This window comes from Zootoca vivipara, chromosome 11, assembly GCF_963506605.1.
Source record: "Zootoca vivipara chromosome 11, rZooViv1.1, whole genome shotgun sequence".
NCBI classification, from domain to species: domain Eukaryota; kingdom Metazoa; phylum Chordata; class Lepidosauria; order Squamata; family Lacertidae; genus Zootoca; species Zootoca vivipara.
This window is the reverse complement of record NC_083286.1, coordinates 54,045,990-54,064,054: the sequence shown is the minus strand read 5'-3', so window position 1 is coordinate 54,064,054 and position 18,065 is coordinate 54,045,990. Positions and strand designations below refer to the sequence as shown.

The following is an 18,065-nucleotide window of genomic DNA, read 5'->3' as shown; positions in this document are numbered from 1 at the left end:
GAAATAACCATTCTTTTACTGCGATTTGAGTCTCCTCTTCATACATTGAAGCACATGGTGCAAGTCTGCAGAGCTCTGTTGCATTGCTTGTCTTTTAGTCTATCCTCCAGATGAGAGAGAGTTCCATTAACTGAACTGCTCTTCTTTAAACTTACTAGGATAAAGTCTGAAGATGCAAGCTCTAGATTCTAGCTAGCAGGACCCTAGCTAGCAGGACCAGTGGTTGGGGAAGATGGGAAATGTAGTCCAAAACATCTGGAGGGCCGCAGGTTTGACATGCCTGCTCTAGAACATGCGTTCCACCAAACATGGCTTTTGTTCCTGGGAAAGCTCTGACCAGATTTGGACTTCTCATAATTTCCTGCAATAGTTCCTATCCTTTCTAATCTGTTTGTCTGTTCAACATACATATGTGGACACTTGGCAACATCATAGGAAATTATTAGCAGCTGATACTATTTATACTGCTAAAGGAAGCTGTACCTTATACTTTTCATATACTGGTACACTAAAGTTCTGGAGTGTTTACCCAAGGAATGGCCATGGTAGAAGAGTTCAGGCATTCCAGCTAACTAAGGGTGAAGCCAGCAAGGTGAACTAATGGTAACTAACTTGGGTGTGGCTGGAATGCCTGAACTCTATATAAATGGGGATTACCTCTACCTCTACGCGCCATCACAAGCTTTAAGAAATACCTTCTTATATTTACCATCTATATGCCAAGCTGGGACACTAAGGGTATGAACTCAGGATCCCTTGCAGCTCTACATTTCTACGATTCTCTGAGGAATTCCACTCAAGACTCACCAAAGCCAAGCAAGTGAAAGGTAACTTTTATTCAAAATGATAAGCAAGATCACAGTAAGATTAATTATTTTTTCTTGGGGTTTTATGACTAACATATTGTTTCTCGCCTGAATCTCTTGGGATGGGGAGTAAATTAATTAAAATAAATGCAGTGTTTCCTGCACACTTAGAAAAATTACAAAAAAGCACACATGTTTTGCTGGGATGTGAGAAAAGAAAACATACTTCCATTACAAGAGAAGCTCCATGTGTCCAGTATTATAGCATGAAGCCACTGAAACATGTCTGAATAACATGATAAAAATAAAAGAGTTAAGGAACAGAACTGATGTATCTGCCATGGTAATTCTTTGTGCAGGCTGTATAATTCAGAATGCCACTTAAATCCACTGTCTGGAAAAGTAGCCAATGTGGAAAATGGTCCCCTGTGGCCATTGCCTCATTATAAATTTGTTATTAATAAAGTAGGAGACGTATTAGCTGTCTGTGTGCATGATTCTTTAGAGCCCCAGCCAGCACCATCAATGGCAAGGGATGATGGGAACTGAAGTCCAATAATAAGTGGGAGGGCACAAATGGACAGGGCCGTGCCTTGAGAAGCAAAAGGGGGAGAGCAATCACAGATACAGAATTTAAAAAGAAACTCAAAGGTTTTTTAAAATTCCAAGTTTAAAAATACTTTTCAGCCACTGTAACTGAAACTGCAGCTGTGAAACAGGCAATCGCCTAGGCTCTGAACGGAATACCTGGCTCTGAAGAAGGACTACCTTGGCCCTTTCTCAGAGTCTAGGCAAGGCAGGGAGGTGGACAGCAACCCAGGGAATGGCAGCTGAGCTTGCCGCCCCCCTTCAAAAATTCATCCAGCCCAGGACTTAGCGGCGAGTTGGTGAGTGAGAGAGCAGTGTCTGGTCTGGTCTGTGAGCGGGGCGTCTGAGCCCTAGGGCACTCACCCAGTGCCCAACCTCATTGGCTGCTGGTGCCAGGCCTGTATTATCTCCATCTAGCATTTCTCTACTTCTTCTTCCACATTTCACATTTTCAGCATTATCCTTTTCTTTTACTTCTCTTTCTTTAACCCAACCCTTCAGGCCCATTCCACAAGTAGGCTGCTCCCTCTGACAGCAGAAGTTCACATGCTTCATGCCAGCAGCATTGCTAGAAACTGACATCAGTGTGGGAGAAGCCCTACTAATGATTCAGAATGGGAGAACATGCCATTTTGTCCTCAGGGATAAATAAATACAACCAGCTCTAATGGCTAGCTGGAGCTGCAAACAAAACCCTTCTCAATCGCGTATTCTTCACGAGCTTGCAAAACTTGAGATGCAGATGCAAAACTCTCTATTCAAAATGTGAATGCTACTTTGTTCGTTCATATAGTAATGGATGGAAGTTTCTTCAACAACTCTTGCAGTAGGAAGCTAGAAAATATGTTTGCTAAGAAGTGTAAGAGTTAGAGATAAATTTGTGGGAAAAGAGGCACCAAAACCCATTCACAGTATTTCAAGGGAATACTTTGTATATTTGTGGCTCACAAATATAAGCCTAAACTGATAACCCCAAACAATATAGAAGTGGGCAATGGACTGAGTGAACAGCAGGACATCTACGGGATGCGCTTTCTCTCAGCAGAGGGGGCTGCGCAAATTCTGCACAAACTACATTGGTTTACAGGTGTCAGACGCCTGGAACAAGCAAGTACATCTACAGGCACACCCCACAGTACCAGTACAGTTCATTAAACCTGCATCTACTACTACATAAAGCTACCTGATGATAGTCATTGTTCCTAATTAGACTGGCACAAGAGGATAGGACAACTCTGCTAGTAGGTACCAGGTTACCGAAACACTGAGTATTTAAGCATTTTCTGAAAGGCTGTGTTCGCAAGATGCAAAAATGTAAAACAAAAACTGGTAACAGAATGGGAACACCTATGCTTCCTGGAGGACTATACGGGAGGACTGCCTACTTATTTTCAACCTGTGACAAAAAGGATGAAGGTAAAATAAAATAAACACTCCTCAAATTCAACTGTGTTGATCACTTGAACCTATTTTAATGGATGCAAGGTTGGGGCAATACGTGCTGCAATGGAGACTTGTGTGCGCTTGGGACACTATTCTGCACTTCAAGGTCAAACCCCAGCTTTAACCCAACCCACCACACTCATTTTCACAGGGTCAAAAAAGATGCACCAAAAAGATGTAATGAGGTATCTAAATGAAATACAGCCTGTGTATTTACAGTATAATTTTCTATGAAGTTTGAACACCTACTGAATCTTTGCAACTGGTTTTTCTTATTTGGAGCGGAAAGAGACAAGCAACATGCACTCTCTGAAGCAAAGCCTCTCATACACTGTGCTTAATTACTTACATTATTAATCAGGTGAAAATACTGGAGTTATTATTCAGGCACAAATCTTGTGGGCTATTACTCATCCAACCTCCCCTCCACCCAATAAAATATTAGAAAAAGTGACCCCAAACCTTTGCTTCTCAACCACAAGTGGCTACTTAAAGCTATTTGTGTAGCTGGTAGACTGTGAGAAAATGAAAATCATTCCGGTTTCACTTTTAGTGAACAAATAGTGTCTAGTCCACAAAACCACTGTCTCAAACTGTCACGTATGGATAGTCTTAGCTGAGACATCATGGGTAAATTAAGATGGGACTGCTAGAAAATACCACCGAGACAAAGCGACTGATAATGCTTTATCTTGTTAACAGATGCAAAGGAGATGTGGTTGTCCCCAAACCAGAGAATGCTGCTGTCTGCCTCCCTTCCTTGTTTTGTAGCAGAATCTAGAAAAGCATGAGGCTTGCACATCATGCCTGGAAAACTACTGAAGTGGACTCGCTTCAGACTTTTTGGAGTCTCTTCCTCAGATAAGCACAATAACATCTAAGTTCAGGAATAAATGTTGCCACAATACAATTTTGGCCTCTGATTTGTCAGATGAAATAAACAAAACAATTAGCAGAACCCTTCTATAGACTTTATATATGAGATATGTGTTAATGCACATTTAGACATGAAAAGAAAAAGGAAAATACATTGATACTGGGACAAACTTTGTAGTAATTTTTATGCACACTACCTATCAGGGATGTGAATTTCCTGCGCAATGAGAGACTCAATTTCATTCAGGTTATATTATGCAAATTGTGAAATTCTGTGTAGACCTGTTTAACAATGCACAGATCATTTAGCATCAATCTATAGCATGCTTTTTCTTTTTCTTTAAAAAACAACAACAGCAAAGGGGACAAAGATTCAAAAGTCCTGGAACGGGGCATAAAGTAGGGTATAGAAATTCTCCTATACAGGGAACAGGAAATTTTGCCCAAGCCTTCTCCTTGACTATGAGGAAGGGTTTCACCACAGCTAAGTGTAGAGCACATGTTCTGTTTGTAGGTGGCTGAACCGCCACCCCCATCAACTCCAAGGAAAAGATTTAAGGAATATCCTCTCAGTTATGGTTAACAATATTTAATGGTTTAATGGTTAATATTGGCTAGATGGACCATTGGTCTAAAACAGCACAAGGCAGGTCTGCACATCGGCAAAGCCAAATGGATTATCTGACTATGTACTATGGGTTGCTGTGCACTTGACAACCCCCTCCACCATAATAAGCCACCATATATGAATAGCAATCAAGAGATTCTCCTGATGGATCACAAGTTGTGCAGACTCAGTATAAAACAGGCCCTTACACACCCTTGGTATCTGAGCTCTCAAAAGAACTGCCTACATTCTGTTAAAATGTTCTCTTGAAATTGTGATGTTTAGGAATTTCCACCAAACCAATCCCATTCCACCCTGAAGTAAACCACTATTACAGCCTGATTCCATGCATCTTTACTCAAATGTTCCACTGGGATCAACAGGGCTTACTCTCTGGAAGGTGTGCCTTGGACTGTGGCCTTGGTAAATCCAGACCAGAGTTTGTATCATGTAGTCTAGAACCTAAGCATACTGAAAATTGTAAACTCAAAAAGGAGAGCATTCATTCCCGAAATCTATGCTTTTATAGTATTGTTAGTTTGCTTAAAAGATGGCTAATACTTTTATGCTATCATTCGGAAACACACCGCACATGTCAAACCATGTAAGAGGAAATTAAATATGACTTCTAAAACACAAGTTGCTTTAAGGAACTAAAATAATGTAAGGGAGTAATTTAGCATCTACCAATGCATAAAGACAGTAAGATTACTGGTTTTTTGCTTATTTGCAGGGGGAATGAAATGAAGGGCTATTTATATAGTACTTACTGCTTTGGCTATAATCAAATGTAATAACAAGATAGAACCAAAACAATCTTTTTGTTGAAACCACCTTTATAATACTACTTTTTAATAACCCACCTAATGGCCAAATTAGAAGGACCCCAACTGAAGCCATTCATCCCACATAAAACAAACATTTCTTTTTCTTCTTAGCTTTGTTTTACTAGCTATATTATTTCCAGATGATGTTGGGGGGGTATAGTTTTTCAAGAGTTAGATGCTTAAACTGGCAGCTGCTTTCTATTTACCATAGACAAATATAAGATGAATAAAAACTGGGGCCTTCCTTGACTCCTTTATGGAGCATTAGCTGAGAAAGAAAGGGAAAGAAAGAAGCATCTCACCCAGCAACTACATAACAGGTTATTTAGATTATTAATCAAGGGGAGGATACTGAATTACATCAAGAGTTCTGGGCCTGCCAATCAGATTTGCACAGTATATAAGAACAAAATCAGTCCTCTAGCAGGAAGGAAATTAGCTGTGGTCAGAAATCTATCATAAGCAGATTCTAAGAGAAATTGTTTAACTTTGTTCACCATTTTAACATGTCCACTTTAGTTTGAGAGGTGGATAAATTTCTCACACCTCAGTTAATAATGAAACCTATTTTATTGGGGTGAAACATCATGATAAAGCTTTGGGTTTTCAGACACAAGAGTACATACCTCTGCACCCCCTAGAAGAAGCCTCATGTTATGGTCATGTCATGTCCATTATTGGGCAGTCATATGATCTAAGTGAGACCTAGCTCATTTTACTAGTTGTGGAACCTCTTTAGTGGGGCAAAAGGCAAGGGGTGTACACTTGTGGTATCCATGAAGGTATGGGGATCATGGGCCATGTTCAGCTTTTAAAGCAGGGAATATATAGGACCTGCAGGGGCTTTCCTTTTAAAAAAAATCTTGTTACAGTTACAGACGCTTCAGGCTACAGATACTTCAGGTTACAGACTCTGCTAACCCAGAAATAGTACCTCGGGTTAAGAACTTTGCTTAAGGATGAGAACAGAAATCGTGCTCCGGCAGCACGGCGGCAGTGGGAGGCCCCATTAGCTAAAGTGCTACCTCAGGTTAAGAACAGTTTCAGGTTAAAAACGGGCCTCTGGAACGAATTAAGTTCTTAACCCGAGGTACAACTGTATGTGAATTCAATAACTTAATTACTCAACAAGCTAAACTTAATAGCGGAAAACAAAATTACTATTATACAATTGGAAAGCATGTATACTATATAACTATTTTTTAAAACTTCCAAAAAATCAGCAATGGACACCAAATCTTCATGAACTTTTAAAGTTTTTCCTACCCTAACAATCCAATCCTATGTATGACTCAGTTTTGTTGCTTGCGTCCTCTGGTATTATGAGAGGGCTAACCTCCTCCCAACCCTCTTAAAACAGATATTCCACTGACATTGTGTTTTGAAGGGGCTTTGCCTTTTTATTTGATTATATTTGCTGCTGCATTGTTTTTAAATTTACTGTTTTTAACTGATATTGCTCTCAGTCCCTTTGAGTTTTTCCAAAAGAAAAAGTAGTATACACCTTTTAAAAATACAGTTGTACCTTGGATCCCGAATGCCTTGGTACTCGGACATTTTGGCTCCTGAACGCCACAAACCCAGAAGTGATTGTTCTGGTTTGCAAACGTTATTTGGAACCTGAATGTCCGACGGGGCTTCTGTGGCTTCTGATTGGCTGCAGGAGCTTCCTGCAGCCAATCAGAAGCCACGCTTTGGATTCAAAATGTTTTGGAAGTTGAATGGACTTCCGGAACAGATTCCGTTCGACTTCCAAGGTAGGTACGACTGTAAATAAAAACAGAAGACCCATCAACGAGAGCTATTTCCAGAGCAGCCTGCATAGGACTGGGAAACCCAGATTCACCTTATGAGTCCTGTTAGCAGAAGCCCTGTGCTTTCCCCCCATTTCTCGCCTACCCCTGGCAACTGACATCAAAAATTCAAATTAACCATTGTTGAAGGGACAATAAGTGAAAACCAATTACATGCATATGTATGTGAACAAATACACAATAATAGTATAATCTATTTCATATAGATGATCGCACTACTTTATGTTAATTGACTCTGGCTTATCCTGGTTGCTTTATAACTGCTTTTACATATCCCACTTTGAGCATCTATTTATTATCTATCTAATTTAAACACTTTTATAAACCGCATAATACACTTAAAAATTCTAAGTGGTCGACCATCAACAAAACAAATATATAATTCATACTAAAACACAACCTAATACCAAAGATGCAGCAATATTTTAAAAACAACATAAAAGCATATAAAACAAAAATTCAGACAATTCAAACATGCAAAGCATATTTTATATGTCAGGGAAACCTTAGGCACTGGGTTTTGAGACACTGCCCTACTCTGTAGGGTTTGGTGTTGTGAGTAAAATTTCCCTAGGTGATCTGAATGATCTAAAATGTCTAAATAATGAGATACATACTTTAAAAAGTATGTATATCTTAAAAATTAAAAATATATAGTACTTCAACTTCGTTATCTTAGAGGTTTTTATACAACCCTGCAACATATGCTTATTTTATTATCCCCATATTTCAAGAAAGGGTTAGTACAAATGTGGCTTACATAGGACTCCTCTGTGAGTTTATGGCTGAACTGAGATTTGAATTGGAGACTCCACAGATTTTAATTTAAATTCTTAACTCAATATTCCAGCTCTCATCAACATTCTGATAATGGCAGGTCTGTACAACAAACATTTGGCATATCCAGAGGAAGTGAACGGCAAGCAGAATATGGCTATCCAGGGCCGTCTTAAGCGCCCATGGCGCCGTGGTGGGGCGGATCCCTCCGGCGCCCCCCGCCCCGTTTCCCAGCGCGGTGGGCGGGCGCAGCACGGTTGCCACAAGCGCTGCTGTGCGGCGGGCGGGCAGGCACAGCATGGCTGCCGTGGGCGCAGCTGCGCGGCGGACCGTCGGACCGGCCGGCCAGCGGGCGGGCGTAGCTCACGGCGCCCCCCTGGCGGGCCGGCGTCGTGGTGCCCTGCGCCACCCAGCCTGCCCGTAGGGCTGGCCCTGTGGCTATTATCTGACCATGTTCAACAGATAAAATCTTCCTATGTAAGAGGTTACTCCAAATTGCTTTTGCTATGTGTGGATGGATGCGGGCTAAAAGGCAGCCAACCAAAATCCTTCCCCCCACCTCATAATAGCAATCAAACTCAAATGTTCAAGAACTGCAAGCTGTCAGACTAAAGTAAATGTCTTAGCTACGAATAGCTGTGGTTTTTATTTTGCCATTTGCAAGTGCATTTTTCTTTTTCTTTTCTCAGTGAGTTTCAGACATGATGTCACCAGCAGAGCTTCCTATACTTTGGTGTTGGTGGTTGCCAGGTTGTCACACACTTTGATAGACTTCTGCAGGGTTAGGAGATGCTATTCTGACCTGTTCCCTTAATCACTAAGTTTGGTACTCACATAATCTGGAAGCGGAGAGTCATCTGAAGCAAGGGAACTTCTCAAGGATTGTGTGGCTTGCTCCAAAACCTTGTTGTGCTTTTTTGACAACAAAGAAAACAAACTGGGGAAGAAGAAGAAAAGAATATTTGCATGTTAATGTCAATTTCTAAAAAGAGTTCTATAAAACAAGATTGCCGTTCAGAAGTGACTCTATTAAATTGTATTGTACATAGGTAAAGGTAAAGGTACCCCTGACCGTTAGGTCCAGTCGCGGACGACTCTGGGGTTGCAGTGCTCATCTCGCTTTACTGGCCGAGGGAGCCATTTGTCCGCAGACAGTTTTTCCGGGTCATGTGGCCAGCATGACTAAGCCGCTTCTGGCAAACCAGAGCAGCGCATGGAAATGCCGTTTACCTTCCCGCCGGAGTGGTACCTACTGTATATAAGACTACTTTTTAACCCAGTAAAATCTTCTCAAAAGTCGGGGGTCGTCTTATACGCCCAGTCGTCTTATACACAGGAATATACGGGTATTTATCTACTTGCACTTTGACGTGCTTTCGAACTGCTAGTATTGTACAAAGGCAACTTTCAAAAAAGTTTATGAATTTAAAATGGAGTTCAGTAGCAGACTGGCTTATTTTCATAATGGAACATTTTTTAAATATTTCACAAAACTGACTGTGTTTTGACAACCAAAAAGAGTAAGTAAGTAATCACTAAGAGCTGATGTAGATGTAACATAATGCTGGCTCATAACTACAGCTATTTAAAATGCTATTTCAAAGTAGATTTATATGTTTATATTTTGTGGGAATATGATATTTACGATGTAAAGATCTAAAGCAAGTGTTTTTTGTCAGAGGAAACAGGGAAGAACCCCTTGAGTCATCTTTAAGATAAGACTATCAAGCAACTGTCACCAGTTATTGATTATTTTAAAAATTGTATACCATCTTCCTATAAAATATTCATGGTGGTTCATAACAGAAATAAAAATAAACAAGCATAATCACAAAAGGCATCAATAAAACAATTCAAAACTAAAGTGAGCACAGCAACAGCCTATGAAGATAGCTCTGCAAAAAAATCAGTGGAATAAAACTGATGGGGCCAGTCAGACCTCCTTTTGGGAGATGGTTCCAGACCCTGGGTGCGGCAGCTCAAAAGGCCCTGTCTTGGGTACCCACCTGCCGTATTTCAGGTGGTGGGTGGGCCCAAGGCAGGGCCACATAAGAGAAGCAAAGTTGTCAAGCAGACTCAAATGAGGGAAGGCAATTCGCCAGGTCCCAGGCCATTTAGGGCTTTAAAGTTCAAAAACTACACCTTGAACTAAGCCCAGAAACAAATTGGCAACCAGTGAAGCTGGTACAAAATGGGTGTGAAATAATCTGACCAACTGGTTCCATTTCGATCTCTGGCTGCCACTTTTGGAACCAATTGTTGCTTTTGGATTGTCTTCAGAAGACTGTTCCATGTGCAGTGCATTAGAGTAGCATAATCTGGAGGTGACTAGAATATGAATGACAGAGGCTAGGTCTGTTTGTTTGTTTGTTTAAAGGGTGCAGTTGGATTATAAAATGAAGCTGGTAAAAAGCATTGCTGACCATCACTGATACAAGACCCTCCAAGATGCCGAACTGGATCCAAGAGTTTCACTTGCATCACTATGAACCCTACTTACACACCCAAGAAATACAGCACACTTCTGCACACAGTCTTACTCAGGCTGCACTTTATCAAACCACACTCTTTAGAGTATTCCTGAATACCGCAGAGACTTGAATGGAAGCTCTGAGATTGTTCTCTAATTTTTGATTTATAGATTGTAGCTTCTCTTTCTTACGATCTATATAACACAATGTATATAGCTCCAAAAGACAGAGATGTTTTATTTAGTTCTTTGTTCACTGTAGTTTAAATAAAGATCTAACATTAAAAAAAAAACCCCAGGCCTAATAATATCCTCAAACCACAAATGCAATTCCCACATGCACCATTGTGAAATGTGCACAGCATTTCAGGGGCTTAACACTGACATTATAATTTATGGGCTATTCATTTATACAAATCCTTCATATAACTCAGTAGTGACTGATCACAGAAGTCTGCCTTTCTAGCAATTAATTTTCTAGATATAGTGAGTTCTAGATATAAATAAGCAGCTATTCCTTAACCAGTATGTTTTGCAATTAAAGAAAAGTAAAATGATCTAATTACTATAACTTATGTCCTCCCCAAAGTCACAAGAAACAGTTATTGCAACACATGTTCTATAAACATAAAATTATTAAAGAGTAAGCCACAATATTACTAAGTCAATGCTAAGCAACATTTGAGACCCAGAGAGGCTTGAACCTCCAACTTGAGGGCAACATGAGCACCTGCACCAGGATAAGACAGGAGATTGTCTCTAAAAGGCTTTAGATATGATCCGTTAAAAGCTCTCATGGCAGGCTCTCTGTGAGTGCTAAACAGCAAAGGGCAATGGTCCTTGGCTCGGCTACAAGCTCACCATGCACTATTGTACTTTCAGGAGCTGAACCAGTCAGGATTAAAGGCTGAAGTTTTTTCTTCATAGCAAAAACCTGGTCAGTTTCTGTTTTGCGTCCTGACACTTCCAAGATGCGCAACGGAGACGTAACATTCCCAATACCTATCCATGGTTAGGAGATCCAGAGTATGCCAGGGGTTCACCCATCTTTCTTCCTTTTCTTTTCAAAGTTAACCATGGTGCAGCTTTTTACCTCCTTCAAACAGCTAACCATGGTCAGTGTTTACACTGAAGCAATATGCAGGCGGTTAGCTAAACAAAAAGCCACCTGCAGCGGCCACAATCAATTCAGATCATTTGCTGCTCTGTATGAGAACAGAAAACTGCTAAGAGAATGCAGCAAAAAAGTATTTCAACCAAGTATGCACCCAATGATTAAAAAAACATGCTGGTTGATGCTCTTTTATATTGGTTCACACTCCACCAAGTCAGGAAATTGGAAGCTAAGGCTGACATGCCCCATGATCAGTAATGAAGTTGTGCAATGTCACAAATCGTGCTTACTTGCAACTTACCCTCAATACATCCACTCGCAGGCTCAAATCCAGACAGTGTTGGTGAAATGTCTGGGACCAGCAAAAAAAACAAACCCTTGTTTTATGAAGCATTAATGTCTTCCCAATGGTTTGGGAAACAGAGCAAACAAAAGTAGGGGGGCACTTTGGTGAGGGGTTACAGTGAGGGGGTGGCACATACACCATTGTGGGGTCTTGTCCACTGAGAAAATTTCTCAAGTTTACAAATATGTCCACACACCCAAAAAGGTTGGCAAATTCTCATTTAACCACTGTACTATACTATCATATTCCATAACTAAAGGAATAGGCATTGCACACGGCATCCAGTATCTGTTCCCTATGCAAACACTGTAGTCCTGGCAAAATGCTCACTTCAAAAATGCATCTGTACACGCCCTGCATTATTTATTCAGTAGGTGCTTCCATACTTTAATAGAGCAGGAGCACCTTAACAACTTTCCAACTGCTGCTCAGAATTTCACCAAACCAATGAATGACTGTCGTCCTCAACAAGCCTACATCAACAGCTTTCACTGAAATTGGAAGGAAATATACAACTTGCTTAACAATTGGTGTAAAAGGGGTCAAAGTGTCAATATTCAGTACTTTCTAACATAATGGAGATATGGCATTTTTTATTGGATCAATTTAATATTTGTCACATTTGTAGTAGATCCCACTAGGTAGCTCATGTATGTCAAGTTTCAAGTTATCAGCTCAACAGGTTATAGAAGTCTGAGGCTTATAATGGCAGGACATTTTTGCTGTTGTTGGTATTCGCCTTGTGCTCCTTTGATAAAATTCAAGTTGGTCAGAAAGACCAAAACAGCCTCCTGATTCGTGTTAGAATGGTTGTACAAGTTTTTCCATCTTTAAAACCACCATGATGTTTAAAACAAAATATATGGTGCTCAAGCGGCACACTAATTAGATTTACATTGTCTTCAATTTATGTGGAAATTAACCTCAGCTCCATAGACGAAACCTGATACAGCCTTTGAAAAACTGAAATAAAACACTGAACGAAAAAAAGTTTCTCTTTTGCAAGCTAAATTAACCTATGTACATGTTTATCATAATTTTCAAGAAGAATACATCAATAGGAATCCAAGGTGGATTTAGGTGTCAGTGTTGACATACAATGATAAACAAAATAGGGCTCCAGATCATACACATAATCTTGAAAGTTAATGGCCCGTAGGTGCCCCATTACTGACTCTCTGCTTAATTCACAATGGTATACAAGGATAATGCCCCCCCAAAACTATATTTTGCATGCCTCTGTTGTTTGAGGCTCCTGTTTGTGTAAAGCAACCTTATCAGGTTGAAAATCAAACTGGTTAGAAGGGGAACAAATTTCACAGCTTCAATTTACTGTGCATAAACCAAACTTAAACACCAACAATGAAAATTATATGGAAAAACATCATGGAGTGCAATATATTTGGGTGTGGGGATTTTTATTCCAGCTTTTTAGGTTAACATCTTATCTGAAAGAAGGCTAAGACCCAGCCCTGGCTATGTATTTCAATAATGTGATGTAGGTGAATCACTGCACTGGAGAAGCAGGAGGAGGAATCTGAAATGAGATTGTGGAGGCTGGAAGAAATCTATGGGCACTGGGAACTAGGGATAGCCAACAGAACAAACTACAGTGGTACCTCTACCTACGAATAACTCTACTTACGAATGTTTCTACTTACGAATGGAGCTCCGTCCGTCATCTTGGATGCAGTATAGATAGGATTTTTTCTACTTACGAATTTTTAGATAGGGTTGCTTCAACTTACGATTTTTTTATCCCAATGCATTCCTATGGGATTCGACTTACACATTTTTTCGACTTACAAATGTGTGTTCGGAACGCATTAAATTCGTAAGTAGAGGTACCACTGTATTAGGAAAACAGTACACCTATCTTGAAAGGAAAGAGGGAGAGATTGTAGCGGGTTCAATGCTTAAGGGAAGAAACAGATAAAGGAGCTACGACCGAGATTTGAAAAGAAGTCAAGAAGCGTGGGAGGTATTTCCTCTGCTGGGACTGGTGGATGCCAGAAATAGTCAAAAGGATGCTGAAGATCTCTGTAGTGCCATACCCCTTGCTGAGGCTGAAGCTGTTTGTCCTAATCTTTTACTAGACCCCTGGTGTATTTGAGATCTCTTTTTTTACATTTAGTTGTACCCTTTTAGGAGAATTCACTGAGTGTAGGGGGCTTCTGTGATGGGGTGCAACAGGGGTATGTATGTACGTATATCAAGCAGCAATTCAAGTCAAGTTCATCAGGCAAATTTAGTCCCCATGAACAAGCGGCTAACCTCAGTGGCTGATGAGACCCTACAAACTAAAAAGTAATTCAGGGAATAAGCAAGCAGGGGCTGCATACTAGTCTTTTGTCATGGCCAAAGAAGGCTCTATTAGAAAGTTCGCTCTTTAAGATACACTAGTAAGGTCAAAGAACACACATTAGTAGTATTAGCATTTATTCTTTACAAACAATACTATATTTCTAGAGCAGATAGGCTGTCATTTTATCCCTTTCTAAAGCAGAGTATGCAAAACCAAACTCCATTTGAAGGACTTACCATATTTTTCCATCTATAAGACGGCCCCATGTATTTTGGGGGACTCAGATTTAAGAAAATCCACCCTCGGCACTCTCCGTGTATAAGACTCCCCCTAATTTTGGACATTATTTTTTAGGAAAAAACCTAGTCTTATACACGGAAAAATACAGTAAGTCATGCAGTACAGATCTGCCCTGCTGCACCAGGGTGAAGATTCTTGCTAGCTACTATGTGATACAAATTGTTGATAAACCAAAAAACATTCAACAGTGTTTCACACCCAACTAGCATGAATCCGCTGCCCTAAATCCCACAAGAAAGGCCTTATTTCAGAGTCTACTAGAGGCACTCTTTTAACTAGCTCTTCTTTTCCTCTCGCACTCATCTTTCTCTGTGGTTCTAGCAAGATTATTCTCTTTGTTTTTAACATGTTGAAGTACAATACAGAAATGCAAAAATTCAGAAGCAATGTTTACTAGTTCATATAAATGCTAACTATCTACTGTAATTGCCCTCTCACTAGTACTGTTATGATTATGCATACAGTGGTACCTCTACTTACGAATAACTCTACTTACGAATCTTTCTACTTATGAATGGAGCTCCGTCCGCCATCTTGGATGCGGTTTAGATTTTTTCTACTTATGAATTTTTAGATAGGATTGCTTCTACTTACGAATTTTTTCTCCCAATGCATTTCTATGGGATTCGACTTACATTTTTTTCCGACTTACGGATGTGCGTTCGGAACGCATTAAATTCGTAAGTAGAGGTACCACTGTACTTCTTAAACCACTGTGAGAGAATGCATTATGAAACACTGCACTCTAGGATGAACGATAAGTCTCCTGTAATGTGACGAGCCTTGGCAAATTTAAAATACTGCAATGTCTTACAATACTGAAGCTGGGCAGAATATGGACTGCTCCTGCCATATTTTGTGCAAAATCTATGGTGGAAACAAGAGGCTGTGTGTTCAAAATATTAATTTGAAGAAAATGTAGTTAGTGATTGACACCAGAGTTCATAATTTCTTGGCATGGACTATAGTGCTCAATAAAATGTGATGCTCACCTTAAATACACCTTAAATGGTATCTGAAGAAGTGTGCATGCACACAAAAGCTCATACCTATGACAAACTTAGTTGGTCTCTAAGGTGCTACTGGAAGAATTTTTATTTTTATTTTTTATTTTGTTTTGACTACGCCAGACCAACACGGCTACCTACCTGTAACTTAAATACAAGGTGATTATTATGATTCCGGACATAGTATTCTGCTTAGATTTTAATTCAAGCCAAAAATACATATACTCTCCTCTCCCTCAGATACCGACAGCAGGTAGAGGTGAACTACAGGTCTCTCAGTTACCGTATCCCTTGCTCTCTTTTCACCCATCCCTGGTGCCTGGAATGCTGCAACAGCTGCAATCCAGACAACATGGGGAAGGGGGCGAGGGACAAAAATACCCCCTTCCTGTCACTACAACAGTCACCCCTGCCATGTACAGAGGTACATGGTTTGAAAAAGGAGGTTCACAGAGGCATGGCGGGGTTCTGAACCAATTAAACACCTGATTATGTCATCAGTGGTGATCAGGTTCTACCTGGCTTAGCTCCACCTCTTAGCCACAGCACTGTTACGGCTGATGCTGCCCTCTCCTAAGTCTACCTACAAATCCACACCATACCCAACCCCTATCCTAGCCATTATGTGCAGGACTCTAGCTCTGAAGACCTCCATATGCCTTGTGCCCAACCTAGCCCAGGTTGCCTTAATAAGCATGGGCAGTGGATTAGAAGGTGCAAAGCCTTTCCTCATGGCAGCTGTCCCAACACAACTGCATTTCAAATGGATACTTCTTATAATATGAATACTTTGGTTTATTAGTGCTTTTTAAAACCACATTATTCTTTGTTGAGTCTATTAAGTTAGAAAGTCTAGCTTTTATTTTGAGAAGCATGTGAACCTTCACAAATGATTGAATTCTGCTGTCATGTTGGCAATCCAAACGTTTTGCTGTATACCATTTCCCCCCTTAATAAAGAGATTAGAATTTCATTTCATATTAAAATGTTTAGTTTAAGAACATTAGTGAACACAATCCACAAAGGTTTTCCTACATGCCTGAGCTTCACTTCTCACAGCAAAGAGTTTACATGACAACTAGCCTGCTCATAACGAAGTGGAGTTTAGATTTTTGTTTAAAATAATTAAATTTGCCTCTCTGCAAAACTTCTGGATTGAATAGCTCTCTCTCTCTCTCTCTCTCTCTCTCTCTCTCTCTCTCTCTCTCTCTCTCTCTCTCTCTCTCTATATATATATATATATATATGAAATGAATATGTTAACGGAGACTGCCAACCCACAAATATAATCCTGGGCAATGTATTGAAAATAAGAGTTTCTGAACTGACACCAGTCTTTGTTACACTCTTTAACATGCAGACTTGAATTAGTTTCAATTTTCAGAGAAGCATTGTTTTTCGGAAAATATTCATGTTAACTTGGAACAAAAGAGCTATTGGTTTAAAAATAGGAAGCACTGCCAAAAGATACTTTATGGCTCACTTGAAATCCCTCACATACAAACTCTGTCTGTGCTTCAGCTGCTGGTGCTTAAGAACCTTCAGTCTATGGCTTGGTTTGCACTTAATACTAAACTATGTTTTGTTAAGTCTAACCAACCATGCTTTGTTTGAACGTGCAAATCCATGCAGTGGAAGAACTGGGGGTTGTTTCCACCAACAGAAAACCATGTGAAGCCATGTTTGTGTTGGCTTACACTGTTTGTTTTAATAATTGTTTATCATTATGTTCAAACCAAGCAATCTTGCTTAACCATAGTTTGTTTGGCCATCCCAGCCTTGTTGGCTCTTCTGTTGGCTCACGGTTTGTAGAACAAACTACAGATTAGTGTTATATGAGTATGCAGTATCAGCTGTCCCCTCAATCTGGTGCCCTCCAGGTATTTTGGAATACAACCCCTACTAGTCCCAGCCAGCACAACCTGCCATAATGAAGGATATTTTGCTGGTTAATAATAAACATCAAAAGTGGTAGAATCAAATTCAGTAATTAATGCAAGCTGGTCAACAAGTAATAAAGTATATTAAAATAAACAAAGCTAAATCTGTGAAAGCTGGGGAAATTTAACTGAATTAGTTCTAGCTTTGCTTGTTTCTTCTTTTTGTTACCTACCTTGAGTCTTTGGGATGGGGTGGGCTATAAATAAATTTTGTATGCAAAAGGGATTTTTTTTTGCACAGAATCATTATTTCTAGCCTGCTCAAAATGCCCAAGATTTGCAATATTTTTATTTTATATTTTTTATATTATATTTTATTATATTTTATACCACTTAATACTGTACAATTAAAAAACAAACAAGCCTCCAAGTGGATTTATAAAAGTGCCTGAAGTGAATAGATGGCCAGACAAATGATTCTCAGCATATATTTTAGAACAAGCCCCTTTTAAGGAAAATGCTGTGGACCCAAAGCACAGGATTATTAACACCATTTTAAAAAATGCAACCTTGTCTCAAACCTTGCCTCTGGCATGATCATGTTCGAATTACTCAAAGAAATTTTTTTGAGAGACTGAATCTGTTGTGTACTAGGGAAGCCACATTGTGAAAGTAATTTGATGCCATTGCTTTCTTTCTGGTAGTACCTACAAGGCACTGCAAAAGCAAATTTTAGTATCCAGCCTCAGGCAAGTACAGAATGAAGACTGCAAGCTAAAGATAGGAAGCAGCAAATTATAACTCATAGCTATATGAGCAATATAATCCTTGAAATATTTATTGCAAATATTGAAACAATATAAGCAGTCAGGCACACAGTTATGTGTAAGAACAACAGATTGGTA

General features: G+C 39.8%; 1 protein-coding gene across 2 annotated transcripts in view; it reads right to left on the bottom strand.

Annotated features, from left to right (window-relative positions):
• DYM (dymeclin) overlaps positions 1–18,065 on the bottom strand; it is a 164,314-nt gene that overhangs the window by 48,704 nt on the left and 97,545 nt on the right. For both annotated transcript variants that reach the window (XM_035100630.2, XM_035100631.2), the window contains one exon: positions 8,573–8,675. In XM_035100630.2, coding sequence (XP_034956521.1) covers positions 8,573–8,675 — 103 coding nt within the window. The remainder of the gene's footprint in view (positions 1–8,572; positions 8,676–18,065) is intronic.